At 50.1% G+C, this 20,305-nt stretch overlaps 1 protein-coding gene and 1 long non-coding RNA gene across 2 annotated transcripts in view; one reads left to right on the forward strand and one right to left on the reverse strand.

Moving 5' to 3' along the window:
* The first annotated feature begins 8,629 nt into the window (after positions 1–8,629).
* PIPOX (pipecolic acid oxidase) overlaps positions 8,630–20,305 on the forward strand; it is a 12,301-nt gene continuing 625 nt past the window's right edge. The window contains exons 1-8 of the mRNA XM_006768048.2: positions 8,630–9,065; positions 10,649–10,797; positions 17,149–17,362; positions 17,647–17,829; positions 18,520–18,672; positions 19,051–19,209; positions 19,774–19,849; positions 20,096–20,269. Coding sequence (XP_006768111.1) covers positions 8,952–9,065; positions 10,649–10,797; positions 17,149–17,362; positions 17,647–17,829; positions 18,520–18,672; positions 19,051–19,209; positions 19,774–19,849; positions 20,096–20,226 — 1,179 coding nt within the window. The 5' untranslated portion in view covers positions 8,630–8,951 and the 3' untranslated portion in view covers positions 20,227–20,269. The remainder of the gene's footprint in view (positions 9,066–10,648; positions 10,798–17,148; positions 17,363–17,646; positions 17,830–18,519; positions 18,673–19,050; positions 19,210–19,773; positions 19,850–20,095; positions 20,270–20,305) is intronic.
* Positions 9,422–17,142, reverse strand: LOC107183806. The gene is made up of 4 exons (XR_001514602.1): positions 14,834–17,142; positions 14,373–14,592; positions 10,940–11,062; positions 9,422–9,889 (listed from the first exon to the last, which is right to left on the reverse strand). It is a non-coding gene; the product is annotated as an uncharacterized LOC107183806 (long non-coding RNA).

A 20,305-nucleotide genomic window follows, 5' to 3' on the forward strand; every position in this document is an offset into this window, starting at 1 on the left:
CAAAAATAACTGGACTCTTCCCAATGTCTTTTCTAAGCTTTTCTTCCCTTCTTCTGCCCCTGTAAATATTGAGAAAATAAAGATGGGCAAGTATGATAAGTGGAGGGAGAGAGAGAGAGAGAGAGAGAGAGAGAGAGAGAGAGAGAGAAAGAGAGGGCTGCCAAGGCTGAGGCAGGAAGCGGAGAGCTGTTGCCAAGTATCCATGCAGCAAGCGTGGCCTGGACACTCTCAAGGTTCTGTGCAAGAACCCTGCACGGTGTTAGGAGGTCCAGCGTGGGCCCCGCAATCCCACTCCCTTCTGTTCCCTAAATTCCAGATGCCGCACACCACCGTGTCCCTGCTTTCTGTGGATTTCATCCTACTCAGGCCCAGGCCCCTGCTGTGGTTGGGAGCTTAGGTGCGGGCAGGATGCCGACATGCCGAGTCTACCCCTGAAGCCCCTCAGGATAGCAATTATCTGTAGGCCTTTCTTCTAGGCCTTTTTCTACATGTAACGAGATTCCACCCAGCGTCGTTCCCCAGAGGTGACACGTGTTGCCAGTTTCTTGCTACCCTTATGCAGAGAAAACTGATTTCATTTAAATATTTGTTCAGCACTTTATTTAAAGAGATTAGGCGCTGCCATGAGGAAGGATGAACAGAAGACCACATTGCTCTATTGTTCTGAGCAATTCAGCTTTGGTGGGCAATTGCATGCTCCATCCTTGAAAGCAAAGGCTGTGCAGCAGGCAGGGCCCACCCTCAGCCGAAGGCAGTTAACCTTGGTGGTGGTGGGGGTGGGGGTGGGGGTGTCACAGCCTACACCTGCATCTTATCAAAACACTCATGCCTCCTTTTAAACAAATATAGTAATTCCCTAAAAAGCATCTCATCAGGAAAATTTCCTTCGATGTTTTTGCAACTCATGATGATGCTTTAGGGTCCTATGTATCCTGGCCCTTCAGCGAAAACCTGGCTGGTCCACCCCTAAATCTGGTTCCCAAGGTGGCTGTTATGAGATTCCCATTTCTACTGCCCTCTAACGGAGGTGGTCATTCTTGTTGACAATTGGCATTTCTGTCCTCCTCCCTCCCACATTCCTAAAGATAGCTGCTGGCCCCGCCCTCCCTTCTATCTTAGGAGGAAGGTTAGGGGAGTGTAAATGAGGACGTACCAGAGAGCTGATGGATTTGGGGTACGAATAATCTGATTGCAACGGAAGTAGGAAGCCTGATAATGGCAGGTTGAGTTATTTGGACCAACTATCCCAGTGAAAACCACGGAAAGTGTTAGATAATATATCAAAAACATCGTAAAAGCCCCAAAGAGTTGATAAATAGCGAGGGATTTCCAGGCCAACATGGAAGAGAAGACCAGAGCATGGAAACCACTTAACAAACCTGAACTTTCATTCTGATCACCTGGAACAAGGAGGGGCTTAGAAATTCAAGCGCCGGCCCTGAACAGGGTGGAGAGACTGATGGAAGATCCTCCCTCAATACACCAAGATCCCAAAGGGCTGCACCGTCAGGGTCCCGGGGACGCAGAGATACAATGTGGGTCCAGCAGCAAAGGTGTCTGGGAAATGTTGGACTTGCTGTTTAACCTTCTGTGTCTGTTTAACTCTCTGTAGCCCCAGGTGTGGCTGACTACCCAGAAAACTGGAATGCCGCCCAAAGATAAACGTCTTCCCCCAGGAAGGAGGTTAATGAACATACAGCGCGTGATAACTGCCTGAATCTGTTAACTGAGGAAGGCGTTGTTCTTTCTGGTGATCTATGTGACTACCCACATTTTATGATTAACCCCCTATTAAAAAGAGACCCTGTCCTGGGAGAGGTGTGGCTAATTCCCGGCCGGCCACCCCTGGGAGTGCAGCAGCTTTACTCGTCTATGTAAATTTCTCCTATTAAAGCTCATGAATTTGAATAAGGCTACGAGTTAGTTCTTTGGAATCCATCCTGAATTTAGACGTTTGGGGCTTTCCCCCAACAACCATCTCAGGTTCACGTTGCCTGGGTGGTCCAGGGAACTCAATTTAGAGAGCTCCGGACTGGTGGTGCCCCCGTAAGCACAATCATCTCTAGATGGAGGCCCCTTCGTACTCAAATAATTGCCATATATTTGTTCCCAGAGCAGGGTGAGAGATAGCCATGCACACAGGGAAATAAGGCTCCGTGAGTCAGAATGATAGAAACCAGAGACAAATGAAAAACAGCTGAGAAGATTTCACCCCTCAGAATGATCAGAACAGGCTATACACAAACATGCTTACTGTGGCCAAAGAAATAAAAGACAAGCTTGGAAATATTTGCAGGGAATAAGAAATGATGTAAGGTGACAAAATGGACTGAAAAAAAGGTAACGATCCTTAAAAAAAAATTTTTTTTAAATCCACTGTAGCTGCAATTAAACCTCAGCTTATTAATTTAAAAGCAGCCGAGATGCGGTGGCATAGAGAATTAGCAAAGTAAAAGATAATAGTGAGACATTACCCAGAATGCAGCACGGAGAGACATAAAAGGGGAGGACAATGGAGAAGATAGGAGATACAGTGGATGCAGGCCTAATACATGTTTAATGAACGTCCCAGAAAGAGAGGAAAGAGCAAATAGGGCAGAGGCAAATATTTGAGGAGAGATAATGGCTGAGAATTCCCCAGAACTCGTGGAAGACACTGGCTCACAGATTCATTCAAGAGGTTGGTAAATCCCAACCCTGAAAGTCCTGCCTAAGCCAGCAGCCAGCTGAGAGGAGAGAGGGGAACAGCTGAGAGTTAGGGCGCCCTCCCAGCCCCCGCAGGCTAGACGTCCCATGAAAGCCCAGATAGGAGAAAGAGCACTAAGCTTCTCACTAAGGAGCAGAGCCAAGTGGCTTTGGTGCCCGGGACTCCCCGCCCCCTTTTCCCTTCCTCCTCCTTCCACTGCCTGGAGGCCTCTCCCCCCATCAGGCCCCAGTTTCCTCCCACTTATCAGCAAAGGCCTTCCCTCAAATCTCTCTTTCTCTACTTCAAGGGAAGGAGGGGCGCCCAAGGCAGAAACAGAAGAAACAACAGAAGAGTAAACACCAGGGAGGAAGCAGAGTAAGAGATGAGTCTTGCAGGCGTATGGCTCAGGAGACGGGCCAGACCGCCTGTGGGGGCCAGTCTGCAGAAAGCGGGATGGGAAGATGACTTAGAGAGGTTGATATCCGGAATTCTGCTTCCCTTCCCTCTCTCCTTTCCCTCTGGCTTTCCTCGGATTCTCTGCCTCCATGCCCCTGTGCCTGGCAGTATGGTGGTGTGCAGTGTGGTGTCTGCATTCCCTAGCAAACAGCAGCATCCGTGGCCAGGCTGCGGATATAGCAGGGGGAGCACTACATGTACTTGAAAACTGGAGAGCACCAGAGAGCAAATCCCTGGAGTTAATCTTCCTGCACGCTACTGAATTTGGGCTGTCATTCGTCACCTGTCAAGCCAGCCCAATCCACACGGAAGGTATTTACTTTTCCTGCCCCCGAGTCTCACTCCTCCCCACATTTCCTCACCCCAGAGTGTCCTGAAATCCAGGCTACGAATCATGGAAAAGACATGGAAGGGAAGGGAGGGGAGGCTCCGGATGGGATCCACGTGTCGCCTCCATCCCAGACACAGTCTCACCTGAGAATTAGAACACCAGTCCTGAGCACTCTGACTGGTCATCTCCCCCAATGGCTGCCGAGCTTTAAGGGGCCCTCCTCAAAAGCCTAGAGGTGGGAATGTACCCACTGGGATATACTTATGTATAAAGACACCTGCTAATGAACACCTGGGTATATCTGAGGGCACCACAATCAGGTGAGTGTGCAAATATGCACACATATTTGAAAAGAGCTGCAATAGAAAGACCTTGAGGTAAGAGTAGAAGATGCCAGTGTTCGTCTTAAGACAATGACAACACCTCTTCCCCCATTTTACTGCCTTTCCTCTTGTGCCGGCGAGGTCGGAGAACAGGGGAGGTGCGTCCCTGGGCTAAATGATGACAATATTTTCTCACAGGTTTCAGCTCCAGTTTCCAGGACTTCCCTTATTTTTCTCCCTCTCCTGGAGACTGAGTAGCAATTGAATTCTTGTATCTTCAGGGAGCAGAGTTGACCTTAATAGTGCCATTTAACAAATGCAAAAACCAAGGCAGGGCGGGAGGCAGAAGCCAGAGTCTCTGGGTGTCCCAGCCCCAGCCCCAACCCCTCCTGGCCTGAAAGTGGGTACTGCCCTCAGCCGCTTACGCCAGGCACCGTCAGCCTTTGATGTAACTCGGGGGCCAGCCCAGACGGACCTCTCCCCTCCCTGAGCACCTAATACCAGATAGCTAGAGAGCCGCACGGTTATAGGGCCCCTGTGACAGCCAGAGAGACCCTCCATTCACTCAGCAAACACATGTGGTGCCTTCTCTGTCCCAAATGCCTCCCCGCAATGGTCCATGGAATACTATGCAGCCGCCAGCAGAATGTGCCAGCTCTCTATGACTCACGGAGAAGCCAAAATACAGGAAATGGAAACAGCAAGGCGCTCCTTCTGAGATGAAAAAGGCATAAGAATATACCATGAAAGTAAGCTTGTGTACCCACAGAACATCTCAGGAAGGAGACAAGGAAAATAGTAACAGCATCGCATGTGATGAGGTGAATGAAGTGGCGGAGGACAGGGTGGGAAGGAGACATCTGTTCTCTTCTTTACCTTTTAACTGTTGTCGCACATGTCTGCATTATCGATGAAAAATGACAGTCAAAAGAAGGCCCCCTCCCCCTTACGGAGCTGAGGGGGAAGGCAGACATGCACACAATTACAATACACTGTGCTCATTGCTAACACTGAAACTAGACCGGGTGGGAAGGGATGTGGGGGAGTTTGGTATCATCACAGCAAACGCTGGAACCTCTCTTAGCTCCCAGTAGCCAGGCCTAATGAGCACAGGGAGAAGGGACCTGTGGTAGACAGACTGCAGGAGGAGCAGGCGGAGGCCAGGGCGCAAACCGCCTTGTGCGCCAAAGGAAGGAGCTGTGGTTTTAGCCTCAGAGAAATGGGCAGCTGTTAGAGAGGGTCCAGCAGGGGCGTGACCCGTTCAGATTCATGGTTCAGAGGGAGGAGCCAGGCAGGGTGGAAGGGTAGATTAAGAGGGGCCGGAATGGGGCCGGGAGACTGTTAAGAGTTAATGCAAGAATCTAGGTGAGGGAAGGCGGATGGATGACCTGGGCAAAGGGAGCAGGGATGGAGGCGAGGGGATGAAATCTGAGCATTCAGTGGGTCCTCGGTGTGTAGGAGACCATGTAGGGGTCCAGCTCTGCCCCTCTTCATTCCCTCACGCTGGAGTCTTCTGCACATTCAGCTCCTAACTTCCCCCCATCCCCCACCCCCACCCGCAGCTGGCAGGATGGGTCTGGAGGGGCCATCTCCCCGGCCTGTCTGCCTTCTTACCCCTGGAAGCCATTTCTTGGCATAGAATGGCAGAGGAAAGACAACAGAAGCCCCTTTCCCTCACCATTCAACTCCTAGATCTCTTCTCTCTCTCTCTCTCTCTCTCTCTCAGTTCGGGGCCCCTAATTATTTCTGATCTGTACAGATTGCTGCTTCCCTGGCCTGGCTCTCCCACCCCCACCTGCGAAGTGCCAATCAAGCCATCAGATGAGCAGTTCATCCTCACATCCTCAGTGGCTCTGCCCCAGGATACGAGCCACAATTGCTGACACACCACAGCAGGGCGCAGGGCTGTGGGCTCTCCCTTTCATGGTCTTCCGACCCAGAATGGGCGTTAAAATGGAATTTGAGGGGCTCGCTCCTCTCTCCCTCCCCTGTCAGGACAGCCACAAGGACGGGCAGCCCTGCGACAGAGGAGAAACCTTCAGAAGTCAATTTGCTTTTCATTTCAAGGTTGGGCCACGGCCAGTGTATGCTTTCGGAGGAGCCGTTTGAAATTCTTAACAAGCAGCATAATGCTCGAGTCCAGGAATCCAGGGCAGGCTTGTGAAGTAGGGATGAGGAAATGGAATTGTCATTTTATCTCTGAAGGGATATCATATTAAACAAAGGAGAGGAGGGGGATGCCAGCGGCTTTGTAGCTTTTCTGGAGGACGAACAATAAGAAATGTTACGGGCAGCCGGCAAAACGGAGATGAGAACAAAGAAAGGACTTGCCCCGACCCCGGAGCCAGGGACCGGGGAGATCTAAAGCATCTGCATCCCCGGGGGATTCCTCCTCCTTTCACACATTGTCAATGGAAGCACAATTTTTATAGAATACGGAAACTAATGAGCATTAAGCTCAATTACCTCGCCAGATTCTCTGTAGATCTTTGCTAACACACACACGTGACTAGGGGTTGTGATCTGTGTGTCTGTTTGTGAACTGCTTCTCCTCCTCAGTGTGATGTCATATACTGTACACATTTCTGCGGAGCCCACGGTCCTTGCGCCTGTCATTTTGAACCGCCACATAGTATTCCATTGTGTTCACGTGCCAGAGTTTGTTCAGCGATTCCCTGTGGCCGGCTGTTTCCAATCTTTTCTACTCCAAGAGCACAGCTGTAAATGTCTTCATACAAATGTCTTTTTCTCCCCTTGATATTTCCTCGGGGTATAGTTTCCCAAGTCAGATTTCTAGGTCAGAAGGTTTAAACGATTTTACTGTTCGTGCACACTGCCCCAGCGTTCTGCGCAGTCCCCGGACACTCTGGGTTGCCACCCTCCTCTCCGTCCCCACAGCACTGACACCGTCAGATGTTATCATTGTTATTTATTTTTGCTCACCTAATGGGCACATAATCGTGCCTTGAAGTTATTTAATTCCGTTTCTTTCATTGCTAGTGAGGCTGGGCACACTTCCATGCAAGGATTTACTATCTGCTTTTCCTTGTGTGTAAACTGTTTATCTCCTCTGACATCTTATCAAGAGAAATCTGGGGGCTGACCTTATATATTTATATCAAGCCTTTATATATACTTAAATAGTACATTTTTCTCCGTTATGCTTGCCATTTTTTCCCCTATGGGAGCTGTCCAATTGTGAGGGGTTGTTATCTTGTGCCTTGTGGGTTGGGGTGAGGTGGGGCTGAGATCACTTATGGATTCTAGAGTAATTTTTTTTTCAGAAGGAAAAGGAAAGCCAGTCATATGGCACCTCCTCTCTGGGCTCCTAGATTCCCAGAAAAGCAAGGACTGGGCTGGGAAGACAGCTTGTGGCCAAGGTCACTCAGGGGCATTCTTTGCTGGAGGCGGCCACTGAACAGAAGCTGGGCAGATCCCCGAGTTCACATGGAAATCCCGGTCCATTATTTTCTCCCACTGACAGTATGGCCATGAGAGAAACAGCAAAATGTTCAAATTAGAATCATCATGACAAGTTCTGACTGGTCCCCAGGATAGCACAGTGGTTAAGGTTCTGGAGCAGACACACCTGGGTTCACGCCTCAGTGCCTGAGTTTAGCAGGTGTGTGGCACTGGGTGAGTTACAACCTCTGTAAGCCTGGATGTCTTTGGCTGTAAAGTGGTATTTTGGCATGGCTGCATAACCAATGACCCCAAAACGTAATGGCCAAAAACAACGATCGTATTTATCCCATCTTATGATTTTGCAGGTCAGGAATTCAGACTTGGCTTGGTTGGGTGATTCTTTTGCTCCATGTGGCATACATTGGGTCACTCAGTGGTATTTAGGTGGTGGCTTGGCTGGGCTGGGCTGGGGTCCAAGATGGCTTCACTCTCTCGTCTGGCTCTCCATGTAGTCTCAGGGCCTCGCCACGTGGTCCCTCCAACAGGGCGGCTGCACTTCTAACATGGGAGCTCAGGACTCCAGCAGCGAGCGCTCCAAGACAAGAGGGAGCTCTCAGGCTCTGAAGGCCTGGGCCAGAAAGAGTCCCAGTGTCACTTCTGCCATATTCTATTGGTCAAGCAATCACAGAGCCTGTGATGGGAGGAGTGACAGAGAACCTGGGACCATCTTTCACCTGCCAAAAGTGGGGATAAAAATACTCGCGCCTAGGGCTGTAAGGATTAAGCAGGACAATGCATGCAGAGGCAGTTTTACCGTGAAGCTAATGAAACGTCAACCAGGGGGCTCCTTAATTGCATGGTTTCTTCCAAGTCCTAGCACCTAATTTTGTATTCATCATTTTCCTTTTCCTTTTCTTAAAGAGGACCGCCAAATCATATGAGAATTAGGCCCTACCCATCCTGGCTCCGTCCCAAATGCATGTGGGAGAACTCACTTAGCACACTGCCTAGCCCAGAGAGAGCGCTGCCTGGGCCCCTCCATGCCCTGGGCTGGTGCCTGGCCCCCTGACTGTGGCTCAGGAGAAGCCTGCTCCTCTCACTCTGTCCTTCCCATTTGTTCAGGATCATTTCTTCTTCTCCTTTTAAACAAAATGAAAGTAAAACACGCTGAGAGTAATTTTATAATCACAAGGCTGCCCTCTCAATTGGCCCCAGCACCTACCCCCTGACCTCACCACCCCCAGGGAGGTGGACCTTATCCTGGGCAGAGTGCCAAGTTCTTCGTTTGGCCCTCTAGAATCTTCAAAGGAAACCAGGCTGAAGAGAGAAAAGCCAGCAGGGGGAGGCAGCATTCCTGGTGCCCAGCTTGGTCTAGGAGGCATTGAAATTCCAGGGCCGAGGTCCCAGAGACAAAGATCATAATGAGACAGGAAGGTGGCAAAGGAAGGAGCCATTTGCATGACAATAATTGAGCCAAGAATAGAAAGCTAGAGAGATGAAAGGGTGAGGCTGGCAGCTGAGCTGGGTTAACCCTCACAAATCAGACTACCCAGCTCTGCTCTGCAGGGGAGGCCAGGCCGAGCCCGGTGCCAGGCTTTGGGGGAGGGGAGAAGGACACCGCCCCAGGGGATTGTGGGAATGCTGACCAGGCTGGACTTTGCCCTACTCCTCCTCCTTCAGCCCAGAGCCCCGCTTTGCTCGCCCTCTCCTTTGTGTGTGGGTTCTGTGGCTGTGGGGCTAAGTGGGCATCATGGCTGCTCAGAACGACCTCTGCGATGCCATTGTGATCGGGGCTGGCATCCAGGGCTGCTTCACTGCGTACCACCTGGCCAAACACGGGAAGCGAGTTCTCCTGCTGGAGCAGGTACTGTGTCCCCTCTGTGCTCCTGACCTTAGGGACTGTCCCTGTCTCTCCCCTAGAGAGAGGTTTCCAGAGCTAGCAGGCTATGGGGCCAGGCCAAAGGGCCTGATCATCACAAATTCTGTGCAATCTGTAGCTTAGCTGCCTGGTGTGTGCATCATCACAATGCAAAGATACCCTTTGTCATTATAGAGCAGAAGCTAAATCGTGTTCTTGAAAAGAAAAGTAACTAGGATTTTTAAGGTTGTTTTTTTTTAGAAGATCTCAGCTTTTTTATGAAATTACATTCAGTTCTTATCACTATAAGTAGATATGTATTTTTAAGTCCTATTTCTCAAAATATGAAACCATCAGCCCAGTTCCTGCCCTTAATCAAGAAGTGTCCCAGGCCCTGTTCTCTTCCTTCTTGCTATCTCTTCTGTGCCGAAATGGTTGATCTGGCCCAGAAAAAGAATCAGTTCTGCTTTGGGTAACCTTAAGTAAAGCTAATTTTGTCTCGAGGCAAGGCTGATTTGTCAGCCTCAGAGGTAGGATTCTTCCCTGCACATTCCTGGCCTCTCACCCTGGCACCCAGCGGGGGCTTCTGTTTTTTCTGCCGCCTCCGAATAATAGCAGCCGCCTGTTGGATGCACAGGAAATAAGGCTTTGGTCTTAGTTTTCCTTATAGAAAAGGTGACCCCAGGCAGTGCTGTCTACCGTGACCAGGCACATGCGGGTGGGCCTGCCTGTCTACAGGGTTCTTCCCAGGACATGTCCACCCGGCTCACCTGCCAAAGATTTCTCCCCTCCCCTTCTGCCTGGTTTGGTTGATTCTTCTTGGTAATAAGCTGGATTGGTTGGAAATTTCAGAGAGGAAGGGAGAGAGGAATAGATTTCAGAGAGGAAGGGGGAGAGAGAGAGATAGAAACATCAATAATGAGAGAGAATCATCGATCAGCTGCCTCCTGCACACCCCCTACTGGGGACTGGGCCTGCAACCTAGGCAGGTGCCCTTGATTGGAATCGAATCCAGGCCCCTTCAGTCCTCAGGCCAATGCTCTATCCACTGAGCAAAACTGGCTAGGGCTGGAAACCTTTTTTTATTTCTCTGTCATTTTTTCTCAAAGCCCGAGGGATTCTTGGTTCAACCTTGCAGGCAACTCTCTATTTTTTGCTAAATCCCAAGTGGTTTCCTTGTCCTGAGTGATCCGAAGCCACAGGGAAATAGTCAGCATCCGTTTCCTTGTCCATGAAATGAGGGGCTAGACTAGAATGATCTCAAAGGCCCTTTCTAATTCTGCTTCTCTGCGCCTCTAAGTAGGATGGGGTAGCAGCAGGATGACTGAAGACACACTAACAAAGGGGCTTCGGGGATGTGAATGATGTTAGCAAAAAAGGAAGCCGAAGAACTTCTGTTCTGACAGCCAGATCAGGAACGTGGTCATAAAGGGAGAGTGTATGGAAATATTTGAAGAATAAGTGCTCTTGATTGACAGCTCCTGGTTGACTTGATGAACTGGCTCTTAAAGGGAGTGGGGTGGGCGTGGCAGGGCGAGGGAGGGCAAAGGGTAACAGCTTCAGTTGTCTCTCTTGTTTTCCACTTCCAGTTCTTTCTACCACACTCCCGAGGAAGCTCCCACGGGCAGAGCCGGATAATCCGAAGGGCATACCCTGAAGAGTTTTACACCCAGATGATGGATGAGTGCTACCAGATATGGGCCCAGCTGGAGCACGAAGCTGGAACCCAATTATACAGGTTGAAGAATTCCTTGAATCATGGGGCCTGGCACCTGGAGGTGCTTCTAGGATGTGAGGGAGCAGTGCCGTGCACACTTGAAATGCCATGGAGGGACACGGGGCCTAGGGGAGTGCCAGTCACATGGAAGCATTCTGCTCACCGTTATGGTCACCCACAGGTCCAGATGGCTCCTGCCGGGGTCTGAGTTCCAGGGCTGGGTTGAGACCATGTGTCCAAGGCTAGCCGAGGTTGTGTCTATATCTCCATGAAGCCTTCTGAGATTCTGTTAGGGCAGGGATGGTTATAGAACAGGAGGCTGCTGTCTTGATTCTTTATATTCCTACTAGTATCATAACTTTTCATGCTGGGTGCAGCTCCCAACTCCCAGAGTGACCCCTATAAATCCATTTTATTCTCTCTGAACGCCTCCTCCCATAGAACCAAGTAGGGCTGCTCCTCAGACCCCATTGCTTGCCAGGGAGTGAGCCTGCAGCTCTTTCCTTGTTGCCCCCATGACAACCCTCAAGGCCCCCTCCTAAATGACCTTTCACACGCTCATGGGGAAGAAAGCCTGTGATACACAGAGAACTTGAACCACCCAACCACCTCCGCTCCCATCTTCTCTGTGACTCTTTTTTCCCCTTCTTTTTTATTTTTATGGTTGATCTCTATGGCTCTTAACTGAACTTCCTACAAAACTCTAGCTCTACCCTACAGGGTGGCAGTTATTTTAATGGACAGGAACCAAGAGGTTACTGTTCTGTTGCGAAAACACCATTAACTTGAGAACAAAGTGAAATCCATTATGCAAATACAGCAAGGGCAGCTAATTACAGATTTATTCCAGAGGCAGCTAATGCACCCAGCACCCAAATAAAGGAGCATGTCCCGCTGAGGGGTGGCCTGGCAAAGGGACCCCTGTCTGTCAGCCATCTGCGAATACTGCTGAGTCTCTTGTGCTAAAAGAAATGCTGAACCTTGGAGGGCAAACTTCTTCCTAGTAGTCAAGGAGGCAACTAAAAGAGACGTTAGAAGAGTGTCTGGCCCTAGCCGGTTTGGCTCAGTGGATAGAACGTCAGCCTGCAGACTGAAGGGTCCTGGGTTCGATTCCAGTCAAGGGCACATGCCCGGGTTGCGAGCTCAATCCCCATTAGGAGGCGTGCAGGAGGCAGCCAATCAATGATTCTTTCTCATCATTGATGTTTCTCTCTCTCTCTCTCTCTCTCTCTCTCTCCCCCTCCCTTCCTCTCTGAAATCAATAAAAATATATTTTTAAAAAGAAGAAGAGTGTCTGGAGTCAGAAGGCTTGAATTTGCCTTTGTGCTCTACCTCTTACCAGCTATGTGACCTTGGGAAAGTTTCTGTACCTCTCTGTGTCTCATGTTTTCTCACAGGGTTTTGTGAGGATTAAACGAGACTTGTGAAATACTTGGCCCAGTGCCTAGCACTCTTCAATAAACGGCAGTTCCTCTCACCTGTTTTGGGTTAGCCACATCCTGTCTCAACTGAGCCAGGGAGAAAGTAGGGCAGGAGGAGACAGATGGGATGCAGCAACCAAGAACATCAAGGGGAAAGGCTGCTGGAAAGGGAGAGAGGGAAAGGCACCCTTGGGTAGGAGATGCTCATATTTTCATAATCTTCTTCTTTGGCAGGAGGACAGGACTTTGGATATCAGCGCTGACACATTTTAGCTGTGTGGTTTGGAGCAAATTGTTTAATGTCTTTGAGACTCAGTTTTCCCATCTGTAAAGTAGGAGTAATAATAACTATTTCAGGGGCTGTTGTGAGAATAAGTATGAAAAGGGCTTAGACAAAGCATCATCATCATCATCATCACATATTTAGTGCTTATAGTAAGAACGTCAAATTGTTCTAAAACTACCTGATATATTATTAACTCATTTAATTCTCATTAAATTTCATTAGAGGGTTGCTACTGAGTAGTCAGGGCCTTAACCCATTAGTGCACATCACAGAATTCTTATAGTCTAGAGCAGGGTTTGGAAAACTTTTTCTGTATATGGCCAAATAGTATTTTAGGTCTTGCAGGCCATATGGTCTCTGTTGCAACTACTGAATTTTGCCCATTACTCAACTCTACCACTGCAGTGTGAAAGCAGCCACAGAGAATATGTGAACAAATGAGCATGGCTGTGTCCCAATAAAACTTTACGTATGGACACAATTTCATACAATTTTCATGTCATGAAATTTTGCTTTTTATCAACCATTGAAAAATACAAAAACCATCTTGGCTTATGACAAGAACAAATGTCAGGCCTGATTTCCCCCGGGTCATAGTTTGCTGGCCCCCTGGTTTAGAAGATACCACAAATTGGTTACTTTGTCTACCCCCTGTCTCCAAACAAGTTTATTGCTAAATCATCCCAGATCAGAAGACTGCTAACGTATGGTACATTTAAAGACAGAGACAGACATAGCCCTCCTTAAAAGACCGTTCTGATGTCTCACAGCCTCAATTATGAAAAAGGAAGAGTAAAGTGAATGTGCTTTGAAAACCTTAAAAGTCCTATGGAGTGTTAGGTGTTCTGTATTGTTATTATTGACAAGTCCTTTCTATGGCTAACCTAATTTCCTCAGGCACACTAATTTATTTGGTTCTTTAACTTAGTAGGGGACACAGAACAGATACTTCCCATTCCAATTCCTTTGGCTGTTGTTCTTAATTCGGATTTTCTAAATGATCCATCATCTTCGCGGTGGATCATATAGTCACAGGTCCTTCTGGAAGAACTAGCACAATATCATAATCTAACTGATAGATATGGATGCATTTACTTAATGCTATTTGATGATGATTTGAAAAAAATAACACCTTCAGGAGTTGCTCAATTCTTTTTCTTCTGTTCTGTCGCTTCCTGTGACAGTGGCATACTAAACATGGGTGAGCGGGGGGTATTTGCATACATTCTGGAAACAGACTGTGACACATGTGTCAGATCACAAGGTCTGAATCGTTGTGCTGTGTACAGCCAGGACGGTGATAGCAACAGCAAATCCCAGCTCTGTGGCCCCTCTCTGCCCCGCCCCGCCTTTTTCCTTTGAGGCCTACCATCTAGCTCCTGACCCCGGCTGCCCCTGCTTAGCTGACAATATCAGACAAGATCACAGCCGTAGGCAGTACAGCTGCTGGCAGAACCTGGTGGCCCCCTCTGCAGCTGCTGCTTCCTGTGTCTGCGAAGTGTCTGGCTTGTCAGCCACATCCCCTCCCTGGAGCGGTCTTTGTTAACCGATTCCACCTCGGCCCACTGAACAGAAGATGAAACGCCAGGAGCTCCTCCAGCACCAACAAAGACAGCAGCCACCACCCAGTCCTTACTTGAATCCCTTCCCCAAGGTGACTCTGAGAGCTGGCTTGCCTGGTACTTTTAACCCAGAGAGGGGGAAGCTGGAGACGGGCCTAGGACTTGGCAGATGTGGCGCGAGATGTCTGCTCTTCCCCCCCAATTCCTCCCCACTCCATCTTGCCTCCTGTCCTGCTATAGTAACTGGGAGAAATCCCTAATCACCAACTCCATGGCTTTAGTGGGGCCGTCGAGTTGATGTGAGCCTTGGGAGGAATCTTTGATTACCTCTTCCTCGTGCCTGGTCCAGCTGGGGTTGGGAGGAAGGCGCGATTCGTACCAAATGCTTTGTACTCAGCTGAGGACATTCGAAGAGTTGGGAGCTGCACTCGTTCCAGGGTTTCCTGAACCCCCAGCCTCCCTCGGGGTGCCTTCTTGCTAGGCCAGCCCCGACCAGTCATTTTCTGGGCATTTCTTTTTCCTGTGACATCTCCCCAAATTTTGTTGCCTAGGTCAGAGCCAAAAAGAGGAGAGGGAGGCCCAGGGCACAGGGGCGAGAAATGGATGCAAAATGAGCAGTCTGTTTATTGGGATCTAGAAAAGCCATTAAAAAAAATAAGCACTTAAATGATTTTCAATCTGCCCATGGAAGTCATCTATCTTCATACTGTGAGGAGGCCCACTCTCCCATCCCGGTTTTGATTGACTGACTTCCAATTCTCTAAGCATTTCCCACCGGAGCCTCTCACCTATCTCCCATAATGACAGGCCTTTGCATTTCCAGGCAGTGTTTTACATTTATTTCCGATTTGCTCATAATGGTCAAAAAAATCTCTCTCCAATCCGAGGCGCTTCTCCGGCAGGGCACGGTTTCCCTCAGGCCAAATAGCTCAGCCGTGATCCACGGAAAATGAGAATTTCCCAAACGCATCTTCGGACTAGGGGAGGGTCCAGCATCACCGATTCAGATGGAAAATTTCCCACTGTTAGATCAATATCTGGGCTAAGAAATAAATGCCACAGGGGCAGAGAGCGGGAGCAAAATGATTACGATCGGCACAATTACATTCGCCGGCAGAACCAGCTCGCTGATTATTCCTCAGGATGGGGCGCTCCTGCCTCACCCGCCACAGGACGGCTTGGGAATGAGAACGTCACTCAGCATTTCATAATTCAGCAGATCCGCCTGTTGTCTTGGCCTGCATTCATTTCCCCTGTACTGTACATTCCTGTGAGAGGGGTTCTTATTTCAAGGAAGGAAGGGAAGAAGGAGGGAAGGAAGAAAGAAAAGGAGGAAGGGAGGGAGGCAGTGAGGAGGGAGAAAGGGAAAGGAACTAAATCTGAGAGCGTATGAGAGACCAAGGCTGATACATTGCAGGCAGGGTTAGGATATGGGTTCTACTTCCAGGCCAGCGATCTGACTGCTATAGGGAGGGGTTAAGCCAAAGTCTTTCCCAGAATTCTACCCAGCTACAACCCTATCGGGTAAAAAGGGCTCAAGAACATACACTTGGGTGACTTCTTAATTATCCTGTTGACCATGATGTTTACTAGGCAAGTTTCCATCAGCTGAGCACCCACCTGAGGTTCTTTTTTGGGGCCACAGGAAAAAGGCCGTCTGCTGGTAGCGGGGATTTCTCTAGCATCCTTCCTCTGCCGAGCTCTGAAGAGGCAGAGGTACTTACTGCTTTCTCACCAGTGGTGAACGCTGGGTAGGCGGGGGCCATGGCAAATGAATTGGGCACGCTGCGTGGCTCTGTGTACTGACACCAGCCCCGGGGCCCACTGTGTTCCTAACCCCTCCCAGTCTTCTCTTTAATCCCCCCAACCAGATAATGTGGGATTTGGAAGCATGTAATATCCATGAGACTCCATTATAGGCTATTACGAGCTTTATATGCGGTACCCGGAGGATGTACCAGGCTGATGCCGGCCACTACGGCTGCTGAAACTGAGCGATGACAGGAATGGTTCCAAGGGCCAAAGTGACCTTTCCATTGTTTAGATGAATTTCCACACAAAAAAAGGGGGATCTCTGGTTTCTTGTGACGAGAGACAGAAGCATTACAGAGAGACCGCTTTTACTGCCTTAGTGAGTAGGAAGCACAGAGGGAAGAATAAAGAGAAACAACATTGTAGAATCACTAAATTAACTGCTGGGGCCTTAAGAGGCCATCGACTGGCATTTCTGCATGAAGGTGCCATTGGCATCTGGGTGGGATCTGCCTGAGCATCGCAGGTTTAGCATCCCTGGTCCTTGTCCACTAAATGTGAATGGCAACCCCCAGGCATTGTGACAACCAAAAAAAAAAAAAAAAAAAAGGCCCATGATATTTGCACATGCCCCTGGGTTGGCGATGGTGCATATTGATGTGGAACCACCAATAGTCCAATAGACATTGTCACAGAGGAGGAAGCTGGGGCCCGGAGAAACCAGAGCAAGGTTACAGGGGATGCTGGGACTGGCCCCAGAGCCAGACCTCCCAACGTAGGACCTTTTCCACAAAATGCGCAGCCTCGAAGAAGGAACAGAGAGACAGACAGACAAGGAAGGGACAAAACATTACCTGACAAGAAAAGGGACAGAGAAAAGAAACAGCAGGGGTGGGGGAGGAGGTAAAGGGTAAAGATGAAAATAGTGAATAGATAGGGTCAGGGGATGGGAGGAAGGGAAGAGATCACATCAAACTCATTGAACACCTACGACTTTCGAGGTGTGGCAAAAGAAGAGGACTTAGGATCTTTGCCCTCAAAGTCAGAATGGGTGTCCTGAGAGGGATGAGGGGGAAACAAGCAAACCGATAGCAGTGAGAGACAAGGGCAGACTTGGGAATGGCCTGGAAACCAGCTCAGTAACACTGTGATTCTTGCAGCAGAGTTGAGATAACTTCACTTGTGTGTGTGTGTGTGTGTGTGTGTTTAATGGGAGGCTGGGACTCTCCTTGATGCCTGGCCCTGGGACCCTTGTTGAAGAATGAGAGAGAATGGCCCAGGGCCCTGATGCAAACCTTCACTCAGGTCTCTCTCTCTCTCTCTCTCTCTCTCTCTCTCTCTCTCTTTACAGGCAGACTGGACTACTACTGCTGGGAGTAAAGGAGAATCAAGAATTAAAGGCAACCCAGGCTACTTTGTCTAGGTTGGGGGTGAAACACCAGTGTCTTTCATCTGAAGAACTGAAGCAACATTTCCCCAACATTCGGCTGACCAAGGGGGAAGTGGGACTCTTGGAAGAGTCGGGAGGAGTTCTCTATGCAGCCAAGGCCCTCAGGGTCCTTCAGGTGAGACTGTGCAGTATTAGGGGCAATGCAGCTCCTGATCTGGGCATCCTGGGTCCCAATCGGTCATGCCCCAACCCGCCTTCCCCCACTGGGTGAGAGCCTTCGCCATGCTGGCTTTAGTCTTGACCTTTGGGCGGGGCAGTTGTGTACCCTGCCAGGTCTGGCCAATGTGGGAGAGGAGGTCTGGAATGTGCACTCCTTTCTGCCCTAAGCAAAGCACTCTTGGTCCACCAGGGTGAACGGCATATATAACCATTTGCCCTTCTCTGATCCTGTCCTCTCAGGATGCAATTCGACAGCTAGGAGGCAAAGTGTGTGATGGAGAGAAGGTGATGGAGATAAAACCAGGGCTACCGATTGTAGTGAAAACCACCTGTAAGAGTTACCAAGCCAACAGCTTGGTCATCACAGCAGGTCCTTGGACCAACAGGCTCCTCCGTCCCCTGGGACTTGAGCTGCCTCTCCAGGTAAGGGACGCTGGAAGCCCGAGAGTTGGTGCTTAAGAGAAGAAACCTTGGAGCCAGATGGCCACTTACTGGTGGACAACTTTGGGCAAATTCGTTTCCCTCACTGAGCCTCCAGTGGTATAACCTGTAAAATGGGGGGTAGGGCTGCTGGAGAATTCAATGAAAAGATATACATAACGCCCTTCGGAGATGGTCTGGCCCAGGGGTGGGCAAACTTTTTGACTCGAGGGCCACAGTGGGTTCTTAAACTGGACCGGAGGGCCGGAACAAAAGCATGGATGGAGTGTTTGTGTGAACTAATATAAATTCAAAGTAAACATCATTACAGAAAAGGGTACGGTCTTTTTTTTCAATAGTTTTATTCATTTCAAACGGCCATAGTTTGCCCACGGCTCGTCTGGCCACTTGTAAGCACTCCATAAATAGAAGGCATTGTTAACTCCTGGAGAGAAAGCAGGAAGGCTGTTAGTTATAGGAGAAGACTAAGAGGGGAGAAGAGACAGAGATTCAGGGATTTTTGTGCATCATCATATAGTGTAACACGCAAATGACATGAGCACTGGATGAAAAGGGGACAGATGAGTGGAGTGGGGCATCCGGGCTGGATTGCAGGGCTGTAAGACCCCAGCGTTGTCTTTGGAGTTCCCAGGCTTTCCCTTTTCACCTCCCACTTCCGCTCCCTGCTTCTAGAGCCTGCGGATCAATGTGTGTTACTGGCGAGAGAAGGTTCCCGGAAGCTATGGCGTGTCCCAGGCCTTTCCGTGCTTCCTGGGCCTGGACCTCAACCTGGCTCCCCACCACATCTATGGGCTGCCCTCCGGAGAGTACCCCGGGCTGATGAAGGTGAGCGAAAGGCAGAGAGAAGGCCAGGAGGGGTGCACACAGAGATCGGGGCCACTGCTCTCCCGTTCCCAGCGGACTCCCTCAGATCGCAGTGGGCGGCCGTGGGCCTCTACTCGCTATTCACGACTTGCATTGCAAGACACCCAGCTGTCCCGGCGCCCCACCAGGGGAGCCCTTCCTTTGCACACAGAGGGTTGGCGGGGAATGAACAACTAGGCAACCTAGCGTGGCAGCAAGCAGCATTTGTCAGGAACCGGGGAAGGCTGGGATGATGGATGGGGGCACTGTGTGTACAAGCCTGTCTGTCCCCTGGGCTGGGTGGGTGTGCGGGAAGGCCGGCCCTCGCAGCTCACTCACCCTGCTCTGGTTGGGAGCCAGGTCTGCTATCACCACGGCAACAACGCCGATCCCGAGGAGAGGGACTGCCCCACCGCCTTCTCAGACATCCAGGACGTGCAGATCCTGAGCCGCTTTGTCAGAGATCACTTACCTGACCTGGAGCCCGAGCCTGCCGTGGTGGAGCGTTGCATGTACACGGTACGGGGGCGGGCGGCCCCGGAGAGCAGGGGAAGGAGACAGATCGGCCCAGCGTCGCTCAGGCTTGACTCTCCCCGACTCCTGACATCGGATGTGACTTGAGACAAATGAGTTAATTTCTGTGGTTCGGTTCACCTCCACCAGAGAGGGCCCATTAGAGGTTATTCATATGCCTTTTCATTAGGAAACTAGACTTACGCCTGGCAGTCCTTCGCTATGTTTCCCAGAAGGGCTCTAAAAGATTTTTTGGCAAGATGTTCTAGTTGAGCGGGCCTTAGGGACAAAGGGAAGAGACAGATGTCACCAGGGCCTGAGGCATCTTGGCTAAGTTCGTTTACGCGCATTAACTGAGCACCTACTGTGTTCATAGCTCTGTGGAGGAGAGAGGCAGATGGACAAATGAGAAAGGCTGACATACCCAAAGGGGGCACTGGCGTGCAGAGAGCGTTCCTGTGCCGCATTCCCATTCTTTCTGGAAAGAAAGCCAGCCTAACCCTCTCCCTCCTGAGCCTGCAGCTTTCCTCCCTCCGCCCTCCAAGGACACAGGTGTGACTCTCTTTCTAGGACACCCCTGACAAACACTTCATTCTTGGTCGACACCCGGAGTATGACAACATTATCATTGGTGCCGGATTCTCGGGTGAGTCTGAGGAGGGGGAGATGCGGGGGGGCCTTAAAGGCGAGTGCCGGTGCTCGGTGCCAGGCAAAATGGTGTTAGCTGGCCACTGGGGGCCAGCGCCTGGACACTGAGTGTGTAAGGGGCTGGGCCGGGAAGTCAGAGGAACGGGTGCTCCTATGGGAGGCTCTATCTCGGGACGGTGTCGGGGCCTCCAGGGAGCCCACCCCGTCTCTGAGGACGCCTGACAAGCTGCTCCTCTTCCTCTAGGGCATGGGTTCAAGCTGTCCCCCGTTGTGGGCAAGATCCTGTATGAATTAAGCATGAAGTTGACACCATCCTATGACTTGACACCTTTTCGAATCAGCCGCTTCCCTGACCTGGGCAAAGCTCACCTTTGACCCAGACATCCAAAACGTCCGGCAGCCTTTCCTTTGAGCACAGGTGCTGTGAGTGAAGCCGTCTGCTGGGAAGGCTTCT

This window comes from Myotis davidii, unplaced genomic scaffold, assembly GCF_000327345.1.
Source record: "Myotis davidii unplaced genomic scaffold, ASM32734v1 scaffold363, whole genome shotgun sequence".
In the NCBI taxonomy this organism is placed as follows: Eukaryota; Metazoa; Chordata; class Mammalia; order Chiroptera; family Vespertilionidae; genus Myotis; species Myotis davidii.